Source organism: Balaenoptera musculus, chromosome 14 (assembly GCF_009873245.2).
Source record: "Balaenoptera musculus isolate JJ_BM4_2016_0621 chromosome 14, mBalMus1.pri.v3, whole genome shotgun sequence".
Classification (NCBI taxonomy): domain Eukaryota; kingdom Metazoa; phylum Chordata; class Mammalia; order Artiodactyla; family Balaenopteridae; genus Balaenoptera; species Balaenoptera musculus.
Genome location: NC_045798.1, coordinates 51,487,566 through 51,513,563, shown reverse-complemented (window position 1 = coordinate 51,513,563; position 25,998 = coordinate 51,487,566). Strand labels below are relative to the sequence as shown.

The window sequence follows — 25,998 nt, the reverse complement described above, 5'->3', positions numbered from 1 at the left end:
AAACCGGCGGACGCGCGGATTCGCCTGCCAGGGACGGGGTGGAGCCGCACTGCGCATGCCCCGCAGTCATGGCCGGCGGGGGCGGTGGTTCCCGGCCGCGCGCTGCGCGCGGCGGTAATTAGTAATTGTCCTCCTGCTCCCGGGAGGCTACGGCGCGTGGGGCGCTGCTTCCCGGTGTCTGCGCGGCGGTACCCCGACCGAGGGGTGGCTGGGCCGATGAGACCGCCGCTTCTCCGTGCCGTGTAGAGGTTTTTAGGGAGAGAAGCACGGGCCGGTTCCGAGCCCTCCGGACCGCCGGCGGGAACTGAAGCGGGGCGCGGGACCGGGCCGTGGGACGGCGAGGCCGCGGAGAGGTGAGTCCCGCAGGTCCGGGAGAGGCGGGCGGAGAGGGGTACCCCGCGGGCCGACGAGGCCGGACTTCCAGTTGGGCTTCCCATCCCACAGATGGGCTTCGGGGTCCAACGCGGTAAGGAAACGGTTTGTCCTGTTCATCTCATTTTCGAAAAAGGTACTGTCGTGTTTAAAAATAGCCCTTAGAAACAGTTTTGTGCCCTCTTTCCCGTTTTCTCCACTCACCCGTTTCTCCAGGCCCTTTCCTTCTGCTTTCTTTTCTCCAACACCCGCGGACTTGCGGGGACGGAGATCCGCCGGCAGGTCCGGGACCGCCCTAAGCATCCTCCGTGGAGAAAGGCACGGGGCTGCCCTTGAGCCATTCGTCTGTGTTGTCCCCACGCATCTCGCTCCTCTCCTCTCTTCGGCGAATGATTTCTTAATGGTTCTCTTCTGCCTATTAAAACTTCAGGCCCCAGGGATTGTTCTTTCAGGAGTCTAGCCCCGTGGTAGTGCGTACTTCCATTTTCCACAGTATGGTAAGCAGCAGTTGTGCAACACTGCTGACAGTGTTTGGAGCACTTCCACATACATCCATTCATGTGGTTTTCTCAGTCACCCTATAAAATGGGTATTACCAGTGGGTCCAAGGAAGAACAGCTGAAAGTGGTAGAGCTAGGTTGCCTCTCTCGCCCTTGCTGTCTCACTCCAGAGCCCGACATCTGCGTCTTTCACTGGAGGCAGATGAATTTGGTCATGATCACTACCCATCATTGGTGCTGGACATCTGCTGGCTGGGTCCTGAGATATTAGTCTATCCGCTTATCTGGACTATACCTTCCTCTCCTTAACTGAATTCAATGCTCAACTGGATTCCTAACTCCTCTTTGGAGCATAGGGCTTTGGTTCCAAACACTACTGTATGGATGAGTAATAGTCTGACAAAATTTTCACTGGTTTATAGCAATATAAGAGCAACATAGTTTTTTATGAAGTTTAATTTACTTAAAAACTGCAGTCATTCAATAGAATGTGATCCCTTTATATGTACTGACATGGAAAGATGTCATTTGTTGAGGCGGAAAAAAAAAAGATCCTGTTTGTGTGGTTAAGGCACACATCTGCCTGAGTATGCATGAAGGATTCACAAGAAACTGGCAGAATTGGGTGCCCTTGAAGAGTGGGATTTCAGGAGAGAAGCCTTAAAGTGATTTGCATATAGTTTAAGAAAAAATTTTTAAATGCGACTTACTCTGAGATTGCCATTTCTGCTTTTTTTGATGTTGAAAGATTGTTCTATGAAATGACGGTGGTGGTGGTGGAGGTAGTTAGTTGGGTTTTCTTTTGTTTTAAATCGTTGTTCGAAGCAATAAGAAGTTGCCAGTGTGGCTGTGGCCACCTGGACCCCTCCAGTCTCTGAATTACTGTTGCATTTACAGTGCTAATTACAGTCTTAGCACTCAGCTGCTCTCCAGTTGTTTCCCATGCTTTAGCAATGCAGGGGTAGAGCCTAGGACTCCAGTTTTTTTTTTCTTTTGTTTTACTACACTGATCACACTAGATGATGCTCTGTAAAACTTGATTATTTGATTAGACATCAGTTTTCAGCATAGGATTTCTTAATTCAAATTTTTTGGAAGCGAAGGCAAGGATTTTTTTTTTTCTGTCTTCTTTAGGAAGGTGCAATGGCGAGGAATTTATCAGTGATCTTGATCCTGACCTTCGTTCTGTCAGTCACAAATCCCCTTCATGAAGTAGGACCAGCCACTGCTTTCCCTCAGACCACTGAGAAAATTATTCCGAATTGGGAATCTGGCATTAATGTTGACTTGGCAGTTACCACACGGCAGCATCATCTACAGCAGCTTTTCCATCGCTATGGAGAAAATAATTCCTTGTCAATTGAAGGGTTCAGAAAATTGCTTCAGAATATAGGCATAGATAAGATTAAGAGAATCCATATACACCATGACCACGAGCATCACTCTCACCATAGTCACGCTGCTTCCAGTAAAAATCGAAAAGCTCTTTGCCCAGACCATGACTCTGATAGTTCAAGTAAAGAGCCTAGAAACAGCCAGGGGAAAGGACCTCATCGATCAGAACATGCCAATGGTAGAAGGAATGTTTTAATCAAGGATGGCGCTGGTGCTAGTGAAGTGACCTCAACTGTGTATAATGCTGTCTCTGAAGGAACTCACTTTCTAGAGACCATAGAAACTCCAAAACATGGAAAACTTCTCCCCAAAGGTGTGAGCAGTTCCACTCTACCCAGTGTCACAGAAAAGAGCTGGGCGACCTGGCTGGCTAGTAGGAAAACAAATGAATCTGTGAGTGAACCCAGAAAAGGCTTTATGTATTCCAGAAGCACAAATGAAAATACTCAGGAGGTAAGATGAGTGCTGTTCATTATTTTAATCGATATGCCTGCTTGTCTGTCCTGTCATTGCCATTCTATCTCAGTTGTAAGGAGTTTAAAATAAAAATAAAATGGTGAGTTCATTGAAAGGGGAATTTCTACTCTCTCAGCAAGGCACTTAGCTCAAAGTGTCCCTACTATGTTGTAAACATCCCTGATACAAAACTTGGGGGGGGGGGTAGTTCTTTGGTAAGAATAGTGCTGCCTGCTGAAACCATTTTCTAATATAGAATTTAAAGTAAGTGTAGAAAGCAGATATCAAAATTATATCTGGAGAAAATCTTTAAAGGAGAATCCTATTAATTGAAACACAGAAACCGGAAGGTCGAAAGAGCAGGAGTTAGAATCCCTGTTTTAGGAAAAGGTGTGGTTGGAAGGGCTGAAGAGTGCGGGAAGGGCAGCTTCGCCTCCTTGGCAGAGGGATCACAGTGACCTGTGGAGTGACTGGAATAGCAGCGATATGCTGGACACGTGAGAAGTCTGGGCAGTGACCTTCTGAGTTCATGTGGTTTTTTCCTAGACTAGACTTCCAGACTGTACACAATTTGCTTTGGCTGAGAGATGTCAACAACAAGGAGTTAGTTGGTATACATTAATAGGCAAAACTTAAGTACTTCATTCAAACCGTCACATGATTTACTAATTCTGGGATAATCCTACTAATGGTCATTCCCATAGCGACACTAGTGATAAAGTTTGTTCTGAGTAGTATTGGCCAAGATTTGTGGGAGTTTAAAATACCTTTAGAGAAGATGAGAAACAGGTGCTACCACCAGTTTTCTTGGTGAGAAGGGGGAGCTTACATTCCCCAGAGGAGAGTCTCTTCAAACTAAGCTTGTCATCTAATTAAATTTTTGAAACAACAGCCTCCGTACAGGTTTATTTTATTAACCAGCCTTGTCCTTCGCAAGAGTAATCGACATAATTTAATATTCTCTCATTGTGGAGCATTACTTTGCCAAGTATGTAGACAGAACTGAGCTAAGTTTTGCAATTACAGTTGTTGCTGGAAGAGTGACATGTCTTGGGCTTGTTTAGACCAGGTAGGGTAGCGTTAGTACTAGAACAACATATTTCTCAATCTCTAGTGAACCTGTCTCGAAATTAAAGCTCATTTCCTTAATAGGTTATACAATGAGTTAACAGGCTTGTGAATGTCCATTTATCCTCAAGTTTTTTCCCCTTGAGGCTTTCTCCCAAGGTGATTGGTGATGTGACTGCTTCTCCCAAGAAGAAATAGGTGGAAGAGATGGGAAATCACCCCTGTGATGTAGTATCTCCAGGTAGCTTGAGGCAAGTTCCAAAGTACTTAAAACTAAAGTTGATTTTGATTTACCTTAACTTAAATAAAGAAGTAGGTACCTTCAGTAAGAAGGTTGTGTCATCAAACAGCTTTTTTGGATTCTCTAATGGGAATACCTTTTGGTGATTTCACTGTTTCCTTTTCTTCAGTGTTTCAATGCATCAAAGCTGCTTACATCTCATGGCATGGGCATCCAGGTTCCACTGAATGCCACCGAGTTCAACTATCTCTGCCCAGCCATCATCAATCAGATTGATACTAGATCATGTCTGATTCATACAACGAATGAAAAGAAAGCTGAAATCCCTCCAAAGACGTATTCTTTACAAATAGGTAAAATTGCCTTTTTTGTGTAAAAATCATTTCCAATAGATACATTTATGTTGTACTTTTCCTTATATTTACATCAACCTATTCATTTTTCAGCGTAATTACAAATATATCATCTTAACTGTTCTCTGCCTTGAATGTGAAGAAAGCAAGTGTGTAAGCCTTACCCTTAAAACAAACAAAACAAACAAAAACGAGAAAATAAAATTTAGATCATAACTTGTCTGAGGTCCTCCCACAGGATAGGTCAGGGTCATTCAAAGTTTGGGATCTTTATATGTTGTCATACCGTTTGGAGGATGGTCAGAGTTCATCTCTGCTGTTTAGGAGACTAATTCTCATACATTCTTATTAATAGATGAAATCAGGATATGCTCTGCTATAGTGTAAGTTGCATTGCTCAGAAACTATAATGAAGAGTTAATTGCTTTGTTCACTGAGGAAATTATTGAATTCCCAGTTTCCTTTTCTTACTCCTTTCTTTCCTCCTTCTTTCCTTCCTTCCTTCCATTCCTAACTTTTTCCTCTTCTCTCTCATAATTTAACTGTTATGGGAGTCTGAAAGCTCAGTTCCCAAGTGAGCTAGAGTTCATCCTTGGTAACCATGTCTTCCCCTCCCTTCACCCCTAGCTGAAGAATTTTCCACTAGGTATATGCCCTTTACCTGGAGGGTTCAGTCACATTGTTCATTTGATCGAATTTCTTGGTTATTGCTCTGTTACCACAGTCCTATTCCACTGAGTTTGTACTTTTTTAGCTCCCCTGCTTTTACAAGTTGCCTTAAGCCGCTCCACAGTCTCTCTTTTAAAGGTTATCAATTGTTTACTTTTTCCTTTGCTCTGTTTTGTTTGACAGCCTGGGTTGGTGGCTTTATAGCCATTTCTGTCATCAGTTTCCTGTCTTTGCTGGGTGTTATCTTAGTGCCTCTCATGAATCGGGTGTTTTTCAAGTTTCTTCTGAGTTTCCTTGTGGCATTGGCTGTTGGGACACTGAGTGGTGATGCTTTTTTACACCTTCTTCCACATGTAAGTACAGTAATTTATCCCATTAGTGTATTCAACATTAAATATATGTGTGTGTATATATATATGTGTGTGTGTGTGTGTGTGTACTTTTGGTTTGTGCTTTGTATTGATATTTATAAAAGGCTGGAAATTTGGTTTCTAGGAGCACGTGCGTGGGGCATACCCTGTGACCCCCCGTCTCACCTCTGTTAGTGTGCGCCACACCTGGTTCCCTCACACCCAGTGGCAGAAGTTCCTATTGCACTCAGCTGCAAGCCACTGGGGCAGTGCACCTGGATCTCGGGTACCTGCCAGGGCCCATTACCCAGACTGGGCTTCTTATAAGCACACTGACGACTGTGGTAGGGGCTTTTCAGCTGGGAGTATAAGCAATAGACACTATATGCCTATTAAGTTTTGCAGTTCCCTCTTATTTGTGGCCATGGGAAAACACTGGAAATACCCACTACCTGTATGTTGTGAGGGTCATTGGGGAATGTGTCTGTCTTTACATTGAACAGATCCACTCTACTAAGTGCCAATCGTACATTACATACCTTAAGCTCTAGATCGCTGCTGCTTGTTGGTCATTTTATTTTTAATATCCTAAACTTCCCCTCATTCCGAAGTATCGCATTAATTGCCTAATTCTGAATAATTTCAAATTTGATGTTAATTATCTTAGCCAATTTTTCTGACGTGTGAAACTACTGAATTTATAAAATCCATATTATTTTGCCTTTAGTCTCATGCAAGTCATCACCATAGTCACAGCCATGAAGAACCAGCAATGGAAATGAAGAGAGGACCGCTTTTCAGCCATCTCTCTTCTCAAAACATAGAAGAAAGTACTTATTTTGATTCCACGTGGAAAGGTCTGACAGCTCTGGGAGGCTTGTATTTCATGTTTCTTGTTGAACATGTCCTCACGTTGATCAAGCAATTTAAAGATAAGAAGAAAAAGGTAAAAGTATTCTGAATACTTACTATGCATTGGACATTTATTTAGAGCAGTACTTGAACTAAACTGGGCTTGTCCAGGGTGTATGATCTTCATTTGTGAGGGGGTTCAGTACCTTTTTGTTCCCAGAAGCACTCATGGAGAGCAGTTCTGTATCTTTATAACCCTGGAGTTCTCTATCTTCAGTACTCCCTTCAAAGTCACAAGACCATAAGAAAGGCAAGGGTAAATATCTATACAAATCACCAAACAAGGCACACACAGGGCCTTGAAGATGAGAAGCATCGTGATTATGGCATTGATGGTGGCGATGGTTTCATGGGTATATACTTATCCCGAAACTCACTGAGTCGTGTACATTAAATATGTACAGCTTGTTATATGTCAATTATACCTCAATAAAGTGGCTTAAGCAAAAAGTATCATGGATTAACTTTTAAATTACTCATGCAGTAGCTGAATATTACGTTTTGTTTGAAAGACTATGTGACTTTCACAGACTTGCCCTTTGCAAATTGCCACCAGAAGACAGTGTGAAGCTGAACAGTAGGCTCTCTAGTTCTGGTAAAAATATCTTTGGAGTTGCCTGTGGTTATCTGCCTCTTCCTATCTGATGTGACTGGGCAAATGAGTCAAAAGACTGTCCTCATGGGGACTCTGAAAAATGACATGTACACATCTTGGATGTTTGTGTACTCATATTCTTGTCATTTGATGTTGACCAAACTTTTCTTTGAGTTGGAGTTCTGTATGATCATTTTTTCTCTACCGCCATGCTGCTTCATCTAAATTTCCAATTTTGGTTTCTCTAAAATTGAGCAAGAGGTTACATACTTGTAAAGCTATTTTAAGTGTAGAATCTAGATTTTTGGAAATATAAACAATTTTATACAGTGATTGCCTTATGTAAGGCATAACATTTTTTTTGAATTTTATTTATTTTTGAATTTTATTTATTTTTCTTACACAGCACATTCTCATTAGTTATCTATTTATTTTTCTTACACAGCACATTCTCATTAGTTATCTATTTTATACATATTAGTGTATATATGTCAAGCCCAATCTCCCAGTTCATCCCACCCCCCCGCACCCCCTCTTTCCCCTCTTACTGTCCATATGTTTGTTCTCTACATCTGTCTCTGTTTCTGCCTTGTTAACTGGTTCATCTGTACCATTTTGCTAGATTCCACATATAGGCATTAATATATGATATTTGTTTTTCTGTTTCTGACTTTCTTCACTCTGTATGACAGTCTCTAGGTCCATCCACACCTCTACAAATGACCCAGTTTCGTTCCTTTTTACGGCTGAGTAATATTCCATTGTATATATGTGCCACATCTTCTTTATCCATTCGTCTATCAATGGGCATTTAGGTTGCTTCCATGACCTGGCTATTGTGAAGTGCTGCAGTGAACGTTGGGGTGCATATGTCTTTTTGAATTATGATTTTCTCTGGGTATATGCCCAGGAATAGGATTGCTGGGTCATATGGTAATTCTATTTTTAGTGCCTTATGTAATTTAATAGCCTTTTTTTCTTTTTTAACAACTTGCCTTTGAATCTTTCAGAAGCTTTCAACTTAAGTTTTCATGGAAGTAACTATTCTCACCATCATTTCATAGTTTGAGTAATATGTAATTAAATTGTGCAATTGCAATAACAGGTATAGCTGGCATGAAGAGGCTTGAAAACCAACATAGTTGATTCTTGCTGAGCACAGAGCTCACTTTGGGAATCAAGTGCATGTGTGAAGAGAAGAGTGGCCTCCTCCATCCTGTGAATATTTGCCCTTATGGATTTTACGTTCACTAAAATCTCAAATTGCAAATTTTGAACCTTTACTGAACCTCAGTTTACAGGGAAGAAGTGAAATAACAATAGCTTACTCGTTCTTAATCCAGGAAGTCATCTTCTGTGTTCCTGTTGTCCCTGTTGCTTCACTTGGATGGGTTTGAGACTATATCCAAACTTCTTTGCATTCTCTGGGATTATTCTCACCTTAAAAAAAAAAAAAGATCATTTTTAGGGGTTTTTTTTGGGAGGGGTTGTTTGTGTTTATTTGTGTTATTGTGTTTCTATTTCAAATGCCATAATTTATTTAGCATTCTAATTTCAATTTAATTTTCAAGTTTTACCTAAAGATTGCCTTATATTCATCTGGCACTCTAACATGGGACTCTAAGAGGTAGGCTCTCTGTTGTTTAATACAGAACAGTATTTTTTAGACTCAAATTAATCATTTGTGAATTGTGAAATAAATCTTGTGTCACGACCAATGTTTTTAAATGCAACCGTGATATTACAGTATATTCCATATATTACTCTGTGTTTATTACATATATTACTGTGAACTGTAGTCAAAGAAGTTTGATAATCTCTGTTCTAAAATAGTTTCTACTAAAATGTAAGTTCTTAAGAGCCAGGACCTCTCTGTCTTCTTTACTGCTGTATCTCCAGTGCCTAGAATAGTGTCTGGCACATAATAGATGATTGGTAAATGTTTGTTACATGTATAAGAAACATTAAATGGCAAATAAGCATAATTTCTAGACAAAGACTTCCCACAGGAGTTTTGCAAACATTACATGTTCTCTTCCTTTTTATTTTTTTTAATTTTTATTTATTTTTTTTTAGTTTTTAAATTTTATTTATTTTTTTATACAGCAGGCTCTTATTAGTCATCAATTTTATACACATCAGTGTATACATGTCAATCCCAATCGCCCAGTTCAGCACACCACCACCCCCACACCCCCGCGGCTTTCCCCCCTTGGTGTCCATACGTTTGTTATCTACATCTGTGTCTCAACTTCTGCCCTGCAAACCGGTTCATCTGTACCATTTTTCTAGGTTCCACATACATGCGTTAATATACGATATTTGTTTTTCTCTTTCTGACTTACTTCACTCTGTATGACAGTCTCTAGGTCCATCCATGTCTCAACAAATGACTCAATTTCGTTCCTTTTTATGGCTGAGTAATATTCCATTGTATATATGTACCACAACTTCTTTCTCCATTCGTCTGTCGATGGACATTTAGGTTGCTTCCATCACCTGACTATTGTAAATAGTGCTGCAATGAACATTGGGGTGCATGTGTCTTTGAATTATGGTTTTCTCTGGGTATATGCCCAGTGGTTGGATTGCTGGGTCATATGGTAATTCAATTTTTAGTTTTTTAAGGAACCTCCATACTGTTCTCCATAGTGGCTGTATCAATTTACATTCCCACCAACAGTGCAAGAAGGTTCCCTTTTCTCCACACCCTCTCCAGCATTTGTTATTTCTAGATTTTCTGATGATGCCCATTCTAACTGGTGTAAGGTGGGTGATACCTCATTTTAGTTTTGATTTGCATTTCTCTAATAATTAGTGATGTTGAGCAGCTTTTCATGTGCTTCTTGGCTATGTGTATGTCTTCTTTGGAGAAAGGTCTAGTTAGGTCTTCTGCCCATTTTTCAATTGGGTTGTTTGTTTCTTTAATATTGAGCTGCATGAGCTGTCTATATATTTTGGAGCTTATTCCTTTGTCCATTGATTCGTTTGCAAATATTTCCTCCCATTCTGAGGGTTGTCTTTTCGTCTTGTTTATGGTTTCCTTTGCTGTGCAAAAGCTTTGAAGTTTCATTAGGTCCCATTTGTTTATTTTTGGTTTTATTTCCATTACTCTAGGAGGTGGATCAAAAAAGATCTTGCTGTGATTAATGTCAAAGAGTGTTCTTCCTATGTTTTCCTCTAAGAGTTTTTTTTTTTTTTTTTTTTACTTATCAAGAGGACCTTACCTAGACCCCTTTGCTTTTTTTTTTAAAGGAATTCCTTTATTTTTATTATTTAGTTATTTTTAGCTGTGTTGGGTCTTCGTTTCTGTGCGAGGGCTTTCTCTAGTTGCGGTGAGCGGGGGCCACTCTTCATCGCGGTGCGCGGGCCTCTCACTATCGCGGCCTCTCTTGTGCGGAGCACAGGCTCCAGACGCGCAGAGCTCAGTAGTTGTGGCTCACGGGCCCAGTTGCTCCGCGGCATGTGGGATCTTCCCAGACCAGGGCTCGAACCCGTGTCCCCTGCATTGGCAGGCAGATTCTCAACCACTGCGCCACCAGGGAAGCCCTCCTCTAAGAGTTTTATAGTGTCCGGTCTTACATTTAGGTCTCGAATCCATTTTGAGTTTATTTTTGTGTATGGTGTTAGAGAGTGTTCTAATTTCATTCTTTTACATATAGCTGTCCAGTTTTCCCAGCACCACTTATTGAAGAGACTGCTTTTTCTCCATTGTATATCCTTGCCTCCTTTTTCATAGATTAGTTGACCATAGGTGCGTGGGTTTATCTCTGGGCTTTCTATCTTGTTCCATTGATCTATGTTTCTGTTTTTGTGCAGTACCATATTGTCTTGATTACTGTAGCTTTGTAGTATAGTCTGAAGTCAGGGAGTCTGATTCCTCCCGCTCCGATTTTTTCCCTCAAGACTGCTTTGGTTATTCGGGGTCTTTTGTGTCTCCATACAAATTTTAAGATTTTTTGTTCTAGTTCCGTACAAAATGCCATTGGTAATTTGATCGGGATTGCATTGAATCTGTAGGTTGCTTTGGGTAGTATAGTCATTTTCACAATATTCATTCTTCCTATCCAAGAACATGGTATATCTCTCCATCTGTTGGTATCATCTTTGATTTCTTTCATCAGTGTCTTATAGTTTTCTGCATACAGGTCTTTTGTCTCCCTAGGTAGGTTTATTCCTAGGTATTTTATGCTTTTTGTTACAATGGTAAATGGGAGTGTTTCCTTAATTTCTCTTTCAGATTTTTCATCATTAGTGTATAGGAATGCAAGAGATTTCTGTGCATTAATTTTGTATCCTACAACTTTACCAAATTCATTGATTAGCTCTAATAGTTTTCTGGTGGCATTTTTAGGATTCTCTATGTATAGTGTCATGTCATCTGCAAACAGTGACAGTTTTACTTCTTCTTTTCCAATTTGTATTCCTTTTATTTCTTTTTCCTCTCTGATTGCTGTGGCTAGAACTTCCAAAACTATGTTGAATAATAGTGGTGAGAGTCGACATCCTTGTCTCGTTCCTGATCTTAGAGGAAATGCTTCCAGTTTTTCACCATTGAGAATGATGTTTGCTGTGGGTTTGTCATATATGGCCTTTATTATGTTGAGGTAGGTTCCCCCTATGCCCACTTTCTGGAGAGTTTTTATCATAAATGGATGTTGAATTTTGTCAAAAGCTTTTTCTGCATCTATTGAGATCATCATATGGCTTTTATACTTCAGTTTGTTAATATGGTGTATCACATTGATTAATTTGCATATATTGAAGAATCCTTGCATCCCTGTGATAAATCCCACTTGATCACGGTGTATGATCCTTTTAATGTGTTGTTGGATTCTGTTTGCTAGTGTTTTGTTGAGGATTTTTGCATCTATATTCATCCGTGATATTGGTCTGTAATTTTCTTTTTTTGTAGTATCTTTGTCTGGTTTTGGTATCAGGGTGATGGTGGCCTCATAGAATGAGTTTGGGAGTGTTCCTTCCTCTGCAATGTTTTGGAAGAGTTTGAGAAGGATAGGTGTTAGCTCTTCTCTAAATGTGTGATAGAATTCACCTGTGAAGCCATCTGGTCCTGGACTTCTGTTTGTTGGAAGATTTTTAATCACAGTTTCAATTTCATTACTTGTGATTGGTCTGTTCATATTTTCTATTTCTTCCTGGTTCAGTCTTGGAAGTTTATACGTTTCTAAGGATTTGTCCATTTCTTCCAGGTTGTCCATTTTATTGGCATAGAGTTGCTTGTAGTAGTCTCTTAGGATGCTTTGTATTTCTGTGGTGTCTGTTGTAACTTCTCCTTTTTCATTTCTAATTTTATTGATTTGAGTCCTCTCCCTCTTTTCCTTGATGAGTCTGGCTGATGGTTTATCAATTTTGTTTATCTTCTCAAAGAACCAGCGTTTAGTTTTATTGATGTTTGCTATTGTTTTCTTTGTTTCTATTTCATTTATTTCTGCTCTGATCCTTATGAATTCTTTCCTTCTGATAACTTTGGGTTTTGTTTGTTCTTCTTTCTGTAGTTCCTTTAGGTGTAAGGTTAGATTGTTTATTTGAGATTTTTCTTGTTTCTTGAGGTAGACTTGTATAGCTATAAACTTCCCTCTTAGAACTACTTTTGCTGCATCCCATACGTTTTGGATTGTCGTGTTTTCATTGTCATTTGTCTCTAGGTATTTTTTGATTTCCCCTTTGATTTCTTCAGTGATCTCTTGGTTATTTAGTAACGTATTGTTTAGCCTCCATGTGTTTGTGTTTTTTATGTTTTTTTCCGTGCAATTCATTTCTAATCTCATAGCATTGTGGTCAGAAAAGATGCTTGATATGATTTCAATTTTCTTAAGTTTAGTGAGGCTTGATTTGTGACCCAAGATGTGATCTATCCTGGAGAATGTTCTGTGCGCACTTGAGAAGAAAGTGTAAAGTGCTGTTTTTGGATGGAATGTCCTATAAATATCAATTAAATCTATCTGGTCTATTGTGTCATTTAAAGCTTCTGTTTCCTTATTTATTTTCATTTTGGATGATCTGTCCATTTGTGTAAGTGAGGTGTTAAAGTCCCTCACTATTATTGTGTTACTGTCAATTTCCTCTTTTATAGCTGTTAGAAGTTGCCTTATATATTGAGGTGCTCCTATGTTGGGTGCATATATATTTATAATTGTTATATCTTCTCCTTGGATTGATCCCTTGATCATTATGTAGTGTCCTTCCTTGTCTCTTGTAACATTCTTTATTTTAAAGTCTATTTTATCTGATATGAGTATTGCTACTCCAGCTTTCTTTTGATTTCCATTTGCATGGAATATCTTTTTCCATCCCCTCACTTTCAGTCTATATGTGTCCCTAGGTCTGAAGTGGGTCTCTTGTCAACAGCATATATATGGGTCTTGTTTTTGTATCCATTCAGCAAGCCTGTGTCTTTGGTTGGAGCATTTAATCCATTCACGTTTAAGGTAATTATCGATATGTATGTTCCTATGACCATTTTCTTAATTGTTTTGGGTTTGTTTTTGTAGGTCCTTTTCTTCTCTTGTGTTTCCCACTTAGAGAAGTTCCTTTAGCATTTGTTGTAGAGCTGGTTTGGTGGTGCTGAATTCTCTTAGCTTTTGCTTGTCTGTAAAGCTTTTGATTTCTCCATCGAATCTGAATGAGATCCTTGCCGGGTAGAGTAATCTTGGTTGTAGGTTCTTCCCTTTCATCACTTTAAGTATATCATGCTACTCCCTTCTGGCTTGTAGAGTTTCTGCTGAGAAATCAGCTGTTAACCTTATGGGAGTTCCCTTGTATGTTATTTGTCGTTTTTCCCTTGCTGCTTTCAATAATTTTTCTTTGTGTTTAGTTTTTGCCAATTTGATTACTATGTGTCTCAGCGTGTTTCTCCTTGGGTTTATCCTGTATGGGAGTCGCTGCGCTTCCTGGACTTGGGTGGCTATTTCCTTTCCCATGTTAGAGAAGTTTTCAAATACAATCTCTTCAGTATTTTCTCAGGTCCTTTCTCTCTCTCTTCTCCTTCTGGGACCCCTATAATGTGAATGTTGTTGCGTTTAATGTTGTCCCAGAGGTCTCTTAGGCTGTCTTCATTTCTTTTCATTCTTTTTTGTTTAATCTGTTCTGCAGCAGTGAATTCCACCATTCTGTCTTCCAGGTCACTTATCCGTTCTTCTGCCTCATTTATTCTGTTATTGATTCCTTCTTGTGTAGTTTTCATTTCAGTTATTGTATTGTTCATCTCTGTTTCTTTGTTCTTTAATTCTTCTAGGTCTTTGTTAAACATTTCTTGCATCTTCTCGATCTTTGCCTCCATTCTTTTTCCGAGGTCCTGGATCATCTTCACTCTCATTATTCTGAATTCTTTTTCTGGAAGGTTGCCTATCTCCACTTCATTTAGTTGTTTTTCTTTGGTTTTATCTTGTTCCTTCATCTGATACATAGCCCTCTGCCTTTTCATCTTGTCTATCTTTCTGTGAATGTGGTTTTCATTCCACAGGCTGCAGGATTGTAGTTCTTCTTGCTTCTGCTATCTGCCCTCTGGTGGATGAGGCTATCTAATAGGCTTGTGTAAGTTTCCTGATGGGAGGGACTGGTGGTGGGTAGAGCTGACTGTTGCTCTGGTGGGCAGAGCTCAGTAAAACTTTAATCCGCTTGACTGCTGATGGGTGGGGCTGGGTTCCCTCCCTGTTGGTTGTTTGGCCTGAGGCAACCCAACACTGTAGCCTGCCTGGGCTCTTTGGTGGGGCTAATGACAGACTCTGGGAGGGCTCACGCCAAGGAGTATTTCCCACAACTTCTGCTGCCAGTGTCCTTGTCCCCAAGGTGAGCCACAGCCACCTGCCGCCTCTGCAGGAGACCCTCCAACACTAGCAGGTAGGTCTGGTTCAGTCTCCTGTGAGGTCACTGCTCGTTCCCCTTGGTCCCGATGTGCACACTACTTTGTGTGTGCCTTCCAAGAGTGGAGTCTCTGTTTCTCCCAGTCCTGTCAAAGTCCTGCAATCAAATCCCACTAAGCTTCAAAGTCTGATTCTCTAGGAATTCCTCCTCCCATTGCCGGATCCCCAGGTTGGGAAGCCTGATGTGGGGCTCAGAACCTTCACTCCAGTGTGTGGACTTCTATGGTATAAGTGTTCTCCAGTCTGTGAGTCACCCACCCAGCAGTTATGGGAGTTGAGTTTACTGTGATTGCGCCCCTCTTACTGTCTCATTGTGGCTTCTCCTTTGTCTTTGGATGTGGGGTATCTTTTTTGGTGAGTTCCAGTGTCTTCCTGTTGATGATTGTCCAGCAGCTAGTTTTTATTCTGGTGTTCTCACAAGAGGGAGTGAGAGCACGTCCTTCTTCTCTGCTATCTTGGTTCCTCCCCTCTTCCTTTTTAGAAAATATTTAGTTTCTCTTTTTTCAAGGGCATCCAGATCTTAGTGGAACTTACATAACAGCTTTTAATCTCGTTTGTTTCTCTCAAAAAGAAAAAAACTATTCATTATATGGCAAGTATTGGGAGCTCTTCAGACCCATAACAGAACATTTTACCTAAGATTTCCCTTAAGACATCCATCCTGCACTCCTGGAAAATTCTATATGTCATAGTTTTAGGTTACCTTCCATATATGTCGCTCTGAAATCTCTACATTCAGATTAGGGTTAAATCGCATACTTGGTGTAGTTAGATGGTTATAATAGTTCCATGTCAAACTTTCTTTCTACTGGATTCTCAGGTTTCTTGCTCATGCTGGAAACCAGAGAATCATCTCTGTCTCCCTCATCCTTATATCCAACCTAGTTTTATTAAATGTATCCAGAAATGAAATTATTCATTTCTCTCCATCTTCCTTGCTGTCATTCTGGTCCATGCCAGACTTCCCTGGGTGATAGTAGTTGCCTCCTAACTGGCCTGTTTACATTATTTTGTTGTCCTAATGCAGAGGAGAGCAGGCAGAGGGATTTGTTTAAATGTTTGTTAAATGCTCTTATATATATATGCTCTCATAACACTGTATATTTTTCCTTTGTAAAATATATCAAAAATTTCAGTCAGTGAATTGTATAATCATTACCTGTGTAAAGCCTCCCTCCCTGTGGGTGATAAGCTTCCTTGGGAACAAGGACTATGTGTATCTTGTTTTACGATATATTGATGTATTGCCACCATTCAGCGCAGGGAACATTACAGGCTCTTAATACTTAGGGAATGAAAGAATTGCTTAAAAAGTCTATGTCCTACAGATAATCATTGGCAAACAAATAAAGCATCAACTGAAGTAATTTAAAATATCATGAATTCACTTATTTTCACAAATATTTAAGTACTTTCTCTGTGTTTGAGGCATTTTGCTAGAGGTAGGTATAAAGATTTGTCTGTGCTTCCCTTTAAAAACTTATAACCTAAGAAGGTACAGATATTTTATATACTGTTAGAGCTAGAATGAAATCTCAGGTATGGTGATTATTAAGTCATATTCAAAAGATACTGCAAATAAGAAATCTATTATTTTTGTGACAGTTTTTATTATCTTGAATATTCTATGTAAGTAGTAATAAACAGGCACCGTTGTTCAAACAGTGACCTTTATTCTTGGGCTCTGAGATATGGACAATATCTCAAGTATAGTATTCAGTTGGTTAAAAAACCTAGTGATAAATTCAAGGCTAACTAATAGAGATTTGTTTAAAAAGAGAAAAGCTTGTTAATGGTGTTTTACTACCCGAAAAGTATTTTAGTTTTATAACAAATGCATATCGATATCACAGTATAGTTTTAATTTATAAAAAGTATGGAAAGTATGGGGTTTCAGTGTCCAAAAGAGGCATTGGAGGAAACTAAGCAATTGGTTAGCAGATCACTAAATTCCTGGAGGACATGCCTCTAGCTGGTTCTAAATCAATGGCCTGAGGCAGAGCTCAGCTTTAATGGGTGTATGAGTCACCTGGAGATCTAGTTAAAATCCCCATTCTAATCCATTAGGTCTGGGGTGTTGCCTGAGACTGTGCATTTCTAACAAGCTCCCAGGGGATGCAGTGCTGTTTGCATAAGACCAAATTTAGACTGTGTGACCTAGGGGGACATTCAGAAAGATGAGTGTGTAATTTTTCTTTCATATTACTGAAGCATTAATTCTTTACCTTTCCGAACAGTTTATGCCTAAAACAAACTACTAGGTGCTATGCAAGTTAAGTACAGGCCCTGCCTTTAGATGGGGTTTATTCCATTAGAAGTCTGTTACTCTGCTGTCTTTTTCGATGAAATCTTTTGCTTAACTGTTTACCTAAAGATGTATGTATAAGCAAACCACCTATTTTAAAGTATTGCTTTTCCTTGCTATTGTAGAATCAGAAAAAACCTGAAAATGATGATGATGTGGAGATTAAGAAGCAGTTGTCCCAGTATGAATCTCAACTGTCAACAAATGAGGAGAAAGTAGACGCAGATGATCGTAAGTCCTTATAAATCTGAGAGCTGGAGGGAATTCAGTGCTCTGTGATTTGCAGGCAACCTGGACTGTCTGGAAGAGGGGGAACCATATTCCACCCCCACCCCCTTTTTTTTTTGGCTGCACCACGTGGCTTATGGGATCTTAGTTCCCCGGCTAGGGATCGAACCTAGGCCCCAGCAGTGAAAGTGCTGAGCCCTAACCACTGGACCGCCAGGGAATTCCTCCACCACCACCACCCCCCACCCGCTCTTTATTTTTAAACTCATACTTTCTTTTAATTGCCAGTGAGTTGGTTATTTCTATATATATTTACATCTCCTTTTTCTCTAATTTTTTATTTTGAGGTAAATTCAGACTTAGAGAAATGTTCCAAGAATAGTACAAAGAATTCCTGTACCCCTTTCTTATATTCCCCAGTTATTTTACCTACATTTATCATTCTTTCTCTCTTTCTCTCTGTATATATACATACACATTTTTTTTCTAAACCGTTTGAGAATAAGTTACAAACATGATGCTTCTTTACCTCAAAATACTTAAGTTTATGTTTCCTAAGAAAAAGGACATTCATTCCCTTGTAATCACAGTTCAGTGATCAAAATCAGGAAATTAAAGCTGATACAATGCCATTTTCTAGTCTATAGACCTTTTTCGTGTTTTTCCAATTGTCTTAATAATTTCTTTATACTCCCCCAACCCCTAAAAGGAAAAGAAATGGCCCAGAGTACAATTCAGGATCAAATGTTGCATCTCATTGCCCCTCATTTTGGGTTTGTCTAATGTTTTCACATTAGGCTGATCAGTTTGGGCAGGAATACCACGAAGTGGTATTGCATCCTTTTCAGTGACATGGTGTGCCACCCGACAGGATGCTCTCTGTCACACACAGGTGGTGTTAATTTTGATCACTTGGCTAACGTTGTGTCTACCATGTTTCTCCACTGTAAAGTTACTGTTTCCTGTAACTTGTTAGCTTGGCATTTCTTGTTGGACAGACTCAGTTAAAATTAAAATTTTAAACGAAACGCTTTACAACGACCTTCGAGCTCCTGCCCTGCCCTCCACTCTCTCCGATGGTTTGTCCTGTCCAGCCTCACTGGCCTCCTTTTCATCCTGTGAGCACACCAGGTCTGTCTCAGGGCCTGGCACTCAGTGTTTCTTCAGTTCGGAGTACTGTTCTCCCAGGTCTTCATATAAATTCCCCCTATCATTCCAATCTCAACTCAGACATCTCGTCCTCAGAGGTCTTCCCTGATCACCTGAATACAAAGGTCTCCCAGTCACTCTCCTTCAGGTTACCCTTTTCTATTTTCTTCCCATGCCTTAGATTACCTTATTTATACATGTATTTCTTTGTTAAGTGGCTATCTCCCCACAAGAACATAAGCTTCTCGAAGGCAGAGACTTTGTGCTGACCCACTTTGTCCCAGTATCTGGGCAGGTGCCTGGCCCAGAGCAGATACTCAATATATAGTTGCTGACTAAGGAGGAAGAAGAACTTTATTGTTGCTACCAAGTTATTTGTAAGATTTCCTGTCCACCCTTTATTTTCCAGCATGTTGCTTTTCTCTAAAGAGCAGGTGAATACTCTCATTCGTCTTCCTGCATCTATTCTGTCTTCAACCTTTGTAATGGGCTCCAGTGAAATTTATAATGATGAGAGGAAACAGCTATTCTAGAATTGGGCCACAGTATCGGGAATGCTCCCAAGAAAGTTGATACCAATGTATAAAAAAGAAAAAACAAAACCTTATTGTTGCAATTTATCTTACACAGATAGATAACAACTGTTTCTTGGTGATGATGGTATTTCAGATTCTTCTGTGTTTTCTTTTTTTTTTTTTTTTTGACCATGCCACGCGGCTTGCAGGGATCTTAGTTCTCCGACCAGGTATTGAACCCAGGCCCTCGGCAGTGAAAGCACCGAGTTCTAACTACTGGACTGCCAGGGAATTCCCCTCTTCTGTTTTTCCTTGAATTTTGAAAGAGAGGAACTCAGATGACAGAATTATGCATGTTTTTTATTTCCAATTTTCAGTATTTTTCTGGAATATTTTTCTTAAATATTTTAAATATCAAAAATGAAATATTTTTATAAAGTAAGCATGTACTTCTTTTATAATTGGAAAAAAATCATCTTTAAAAACATAAGGAGGCAGAAGAAATTAAGGGAGGATCTGGGGGTAGTTACTGAAGGTTAACATTTAAAATCCATTCTTAGTACGTGAGATCATTTACCTACTGATGTTTTTCATCAACAATACTCTAATGTCTAGTTCTGCCAGGTCTGTGTGAGAGAGTTGCCATGCTTTAAGATCTTTTGTTGACTTTGTCAGTGGAGATATTTGAAATGTGTCCATGCACATTAACAAAGCCATTTGACTTTGTCCCAATGTCCTTTCTGTTTACACCTAGGACCTGAAGGCTATTTGCGAGCTGACTCACAAGAGCCCTCCCACTTTGATTCTCAACAGCCAGCAATCTTGGAAGAAGAGGAAGTCATGATAGCTCATGCTCATCCACAGGAAGTTTACAATGAATACGTACCCAGAGGGTGCAAGAATAAATGCCATTCGCATTTCCATGATACGCTTGGCCAGTCAGATGACCTCGTTCACCACCATCATGACTACCATCATATTCTCCATCACCACCACCACCAAAACCACCACCCACACAGTCACAGTCAGCGCTACTCTCGGGAGGAGCTGAAGGATGCCGGCATTGCCACACTGGCGTGGATGGTGATCATGGGGGACGGCCTGCACAATTTCAGCGATGGCCTAGCAATTGGTATATATCTACATATCTGTCCCTTGTTGGTTGACTCTGAAAATGTCACATGAAAGTACCAGTCTTATTTTAACAAGGAATAGGTTGGTTTGATAAGGCTATTGACTTCTAAGATTATCAAACTGTTACTTATTTTTTGGCTGCTTTGACAATGAAGTACTCGATAAATGTTAGTTTAAGTGCTAGAAACTGTGCTTGGCCCTTTATCTAAATTGTAACTACCAAAAATTGTTTTAATTTGCAGGCTCAGGCTCTAAGGTGTTTGGAGCACATGTGAGGATTTTTTTTTTTCCCAAATACATTTGAGTTCCCTTATCTGCAATATAAACAGTATTTATTAAAGTAAACTACTTCCACCATCTTTTCTTTTATGCTAAAGGAATCTTCATATATCTGATAAGTTTAATTACTAATCTCTACCCAAAGAAGAATTATAGATTTTTTTGCTATTAAATTGTTGTGCTACAACTGAGAGGTAATAGAAATACTTAAAAATTGTAGTAACTTAGTGGTGGGAGGAACCGTGGAAATAAGTACAGATTAGGTAGCCAAGGCCTGGCAAGGTGAACCACTTGCCAAGGAGGCAGTGTTGTTTTGTAGCCCAGCCTGGCTCCCTGGGAGCTTGGTGCTCTACCTTCTCTGCACTGTGCACAGCATAAGCGACAAAGGAGGATGTGCAAACGCTCGGACATGGTGGTCTAATCATATAGTGAATTCCTCTGAGGCCAGGAAACATATTTGTACTCTTGACTGCTGAGGGTGTTTTCCTAAACCTTTTAAATCAGTTTGTTTCATATTTTTAAGTAAGTGTTTTATGTGGTAGCAATTTACTTCTCAGGTTTGTGTAAGATCATTTAATCACTCTAAGGCATAGTGGAACCTTCCCTTCTCAATCGTTGTGCTCCTTTGGGAAATTTAAACCTAATTGAATGTAATCTAAGATTACTTATGAAGAAGGTACAGAGTGCAGTTGAGAAAGTTCTGTTTATTCACAACCAGAATATATTTTATTTCTTTTACCTCATTGTGTATGCTGTTAAGATTTTAAAAATACACACCCACAAAATAATGCAATGATTTTTACACAGGTGCTGCTTTTACTGAAGGTTTATCGAGTGGCTTAAGTACTTCTGTTGCTGTGTTTTGTCATGAGTTGCCTCATGAATTAGGTAAGAGAACCCTACAAATGGTATTTTCCAGGTGGGTAAAGTGTCTTAGTGTCTCTGGCTTTTGCTAATGATAGATTCCAGCAAGCTTCCTCATTTATGCCTTCTCCTAAGTCTACTAACCTAGCCAGCTTTCTTTCTTACTGAGGACAAGTTTGTTTCCAGCCAGAATTCTAACCCTGTGATTACAATTACACAATTGCCTGTGTGGGGTTGCCAAAGAGATACCTGGGTCCCCTCTCTTTTCCTCTTCCCCTACCAGATATCTTCCTATACCAGCATACTGCTGACATCAGTGATCGTTTTCTTCATATGCACAATATGAATAAGACCACAGGAATCTAAAGAATCATCTTCCATTAACAGACAGAAGTTGACAGAGAGTATTTCACTCACTAGAGCTAAAGAAATGAGAAGTTGATGAATAGTGTTTTGAATTCTTTTTCTCTGTCACTGGGACTTAAAACCTTCCCAGAGTTGTCCTGGTTCCCAGTTCGTGTCCTTGTTTTTCTTCGTATAGATGCATATTCGCACACACCTGTAATGCCATTTTCACTTTTGTTCCTTGGCCTGTGTTCTGCCATTTAGACGGCCTCCTGTCTTCATGCTCAATACTTGTAATCCTCAACATCTGGTCTGTGTTATGCATTCTATTTTTATTTTTGTTTACTTATTTATTTATTTATTTTTGGCCACACCACGCGGCTTGTGGGATCTTAGTTCCCCGACCAGGGATCGAACCCGGGCCCCCTGCAGTGGAAATGCAGAGTCCTAACCACTGGACTGCCAGGGAATTCCCTATGTTCCACATTCTAGATCCTTCATGCTCCATGAAGCCTCTCTCAGCTATTCTTATCTTAATTTCTTTTTTTCTCCTTTTTTTTTTTTTTTTTAATTTTATTTATTTATTTATTTATGGCTGTGTTCGGTCTTTGTTTCTGTGCGAGGGCTTCCTCTAGTTGCGGCAAGTGGGGGCCACTCTTCATCTCAGTGTGCGGGCATCTCACTATCGTGGCCTCTCTTGTTGCGGAGCACAGGCTCCATACGCGCAGGCTCAGCAATTGTGGCTCACGGGCCTAGTCGCTCCGCGGCATGTGGGATCTTCCCAGACCAGGGCTTGAACCCATGTCCCCTGCATTGGCAGGCAGATTCTCAACCACTGCGCCACCAGGGAAGCCCTTTTTTTCTCCTTTTATAACCAGAACATTAGACTCTTTAGCTCTTAATTATATATTTCCTTAATCATTTGCTGATCATTTCATTTGTGTTCTCTACTCCCTCTTCCTCCTTGTGGCCAGCTAAAAGCTCCTTGAAGACAGTGGAAGAGCACAATAGTTGGTACTTATTGACATTTGTAGTATTGACATTCATTGACAAAGTGGAAGCCTTAAGAAATACTTTGGATAAAAGATATCTTAGTTTATAAAGCTGTTAGGGTGATTTACACCGATTAACACTGTTAGCCCTGAGTAATACTTTTTTTTTTTTAAGTTAATTAATTAATTGATTTTTTTGGCTGTGTTGGGTATTCGTTGCTGTGCTCGGGCTTTCTCTAGTTGCAGCGAGCAGGGGCTACTCTTCGTTGTGGTGCGTGGGCTTCTCATTGCGGTGGCTTCTCTTGTTGTGGAGCACAGGCTCTAAGCACACAGACTTCAGTAGTTGCAGCACGCAGGCTCAGTAGTTGTGGCACATGGGCTCAGTAGTTGCAGCTTGCAGGCTCTGGAGCACAGGCTCAGTAGTTGTGGCACATGGGCTTAGCTGCTCTGCAGCATGTGAGATCTTCCTGGACCAGGGATCGAACCCATGTCCCCTGTGTTGGGAGGCGGATTCTCAACCACTGCGCCACCAGGGGAGCCCTGGAGAATTTCTTAAATCTGGAAAGTATTTTGCGTATGTGTCTTAAAAATGATTTTTTAATTACCTTATCTCCTTTTTTTGTTTTCTGTTAAAGGTGACTTTGCTGTGTTACTAAAGGCTGGCATGACTGTTAAGCAGGCTGTTCTTTATAATGCTCTGTCAGCCATGCTGGCGTATCTCGGAATGGCAACAGGAATTTTCATTGGTCATTATGCTGAAAATGTTTCTATGTGGATATTTGCACTTACTGCAGGCTTATTCATGTATGTTGCTCTGGTTGATATGGTAAGTTTTTAAGAAGTCAGTAGAGAAAATGTTCAATGAAACCATTTTTAAAAGGGTTTAGGTTAAATATGGTTGCAGTGAGAAGTGATTCTATGCTCGACAAAGTAGCATATAAACTATAAGTCCTTGATGGTTTTATCTTTTTGGATTGTTGCTCACAAGCACATCTTTGTCCTGCCTAATGTGTATCAGGATACACAAAAGTATCTACCCCCTTCTGATGTGTCTTTTTGAGAGGAGAGTTTCAGTAATTAGGCATTGAATTGTCTATAGACATGTAGGAAACCTAGCACAAGCCACATACTGTTGGCGAACTGTGTATACTTCAGAATGCTTAAAGGTTTCTTATTAATGGACAAAGGAGTCATCTTTTTGTCACCAAAGTCCACCTAACAATCTCAGCCAATCTTATTGCTAAAATTATATTTTATATGATGTAAGGCTTCCATATCTCTGAATTTCAAGCGAGCCACATGTTATGTACAGATACAGACAGTAAGCAGGATAATCAATGTAGCGCTCCATTTTACAGTGGAGCAAACTGGACCAATAAAAATTTTGACTTGCTGAGCAGACCATGAATAATCATTGTTAATTAAACTGTTAGAAAATGCTGTGTGACATTATTATTAGCTAGAGTCAGTATGTATATGTGGTCATGTTTTAGAGAATTGACTCATAATATATCCAGCTACATATAAAGCTGTCCTGCAAATTCTTCTAAAAACTAATCTGTGGTTCTGGAAACTTATTAAAGGTTGCTCTTTTTTTTTTTAAGGTACCTGAGATGCTGCACAATGATGCTAGTGACCATGGATGTAGCCGCTGGGGATATTTCTTTTTACAGAATGCTGGGATACTTTTGGGATTTGGAATTATGTTGCTTATTTCCATATTTGAACATAAAATTGTGTTTCGTATAAATTTCTAATTAGGGTATAAATGCTAGAGTAGCTTAAAGCTATAGTTTGCTGTCTATAGTTTGAGTAGGTCATAGGGAGATGAGTTATTATGCTGTGATATGTAGCATTTACGGTTAGTGGATTTTGTGATTTTTGTATTGAATATTGCCATTTGTTATGCTTATAAGGTCAGTTATGGTGGTAACATAAAGGTACGTTTAATATTTAAGTTATTCTATTTGGGGAATGTAAGCTATATGTGCAATTTACCAATATTACCGGTTTATGGTATAAACAAGAGATTTGGCATGACATGTTCTGTATATTTCAGAAAAAAATGTCTTTAATGCTTTTTCTAGAACTAATTTAATATAGTAGTTCCCATGCTGGATTTTAGGCCTCTGAAGAACTGCTGGTGTTTAGGAGTAAGAATACACATGAAGCCTAAGATACCAATAAAGCTTAAACTGAATTTAAGCTAAGAAATAAGGGAAAAAAGAGAAGAAACTGTATAAATTGAGAAGGCATAGGTTTCATATTAAAAAAATCACAAAACTGGTTTAAAGATAGAAGGGAAAAATTTAGATTTAAATGAAAAAAAGCAATATTGAGTATAGAGTACATTGATAAACATTTTTGTCAGAGTATTAATGTTCCCATAAAATCTCAGCACTTTTTACTAATTTAGTTGTACATTTAACTTTGTATAATAAAGACATCTAAATGTATTTAATAAACTCAAGCAAAATATATCACTTGACCAAGAAATTGGAATTTTAAAATATTTGTGTGGATGTACACCAGATGAGTATGAGCAAGTTTATGTATCGTCAAAAGACTTGGATATCCCAGGTTAACTTATGTGTCACCCAAGTTACATTACTGGATGTTCTGGTTATCTGGTTTACCACATGTCAGCATATTAGAATTTTGATATATATTAGGACATTAAAACCATACTGGTTATAATTTGACTTCTTGGATTCAGAAAGTACTTTGGTATCTTTCAGTGCTTCAATGTTGTTGTTATGAGCAATTGTCATTTTTATGTGTAGTACTTTAGATGTACTAGGGTTATATGGCATTCTCTAGATGTTGCTTTTCTACAAAATAAATTCCCTGTGTCAGCTTGATATCAGATATCTGATTTTCTTTTCTTTTTTTTTTACCATCTTAACCATTTTTAAGCATACAGCTCAATAGTTTTACATATATTCACATTGTTATGCAATTGATCTCCAAAACTTCTTCACCTTGCAAAACTGAAACTATACCCACTAAACAACTCTTTGTTTCCTTCTCCCCACAACCCCTGGTGACCACCATTCTACTTTCTATTTCTATGAATTTGAGATGTCTGATTTTCTTAAGTATAATCCAGATTATATATACTTATCAACACATTTATATTATTGTATTGGGTGGCCTTATTCAATTTTTAAATTGTTTATCACAAAGGGCACTTCAGAAAATATTGGTCCATAGTTTGTTCCAAGCTGTCCCTAACTTGAAAAAAAAAAAAACCAAAAAACAAACGCCAGAGCCTAAGCTTGAAAAGTCACACTAACGCCCTACATTCTAAGGAGAATCAAGAACAACTGGACAAGACTATACAGCCCACCTACTGAAAGACAATTGGACCAGCATTTCTATTCCCCAAACCAA

General features: G+C 39.4%; 1 protein-coding gene across 5 annotated transcripts; it reads left to right on the top strand.

Moving 5' to 3' along the window:
* Positions 1-69: 69 nt before the first annotated feature.
* Positions 70-25,466, top strand: SLC39A6 (solute carrier family 39 member 6). Of its 5 annotated transcripts, XM_036874315.1 has the most exons (10): positions 70-353; positions 2,007-2,720; positions 4,202-4,385; positions 5,238-5,407; positions 6,132-6,350; positions 17,225-17,330; positions 19,746-20,123; positions 21,212-21,292; positions 23,241-23,431; positions 24,210-25,466. In XM_036874315.1, exons 2-10 carry the CDS (start codon positions 2,016-2,018, stop codon positions 24,360-24,362), a joined length of 2,187 nt encoding a protein of 728 aa, XP_036730210.1. In that variant the 5' UTR covers positions 70-353; positions 2,007-2,015; the 3' UTR covers positions 24,363-25,466. The 5 variants fall into 5 exon arrangements, with proteins under 5 accessions (XP_036730210.1, XP_036730212.1, XP_036730211.1 ...); XM_036874317.1 differs by lacking the exon at positions 23,241-23,431 and having other exon boundaries at positions 24,210-24,351; XM_036874316.1 differs by lacking the exons at positions 23,241-23,431; positions 24,210-25,466 and adding an exon at positions 21,552-21,943.
* The last annotated feature ends 532 nt before the right edge of the window (positions 25,467-25,998 follow it).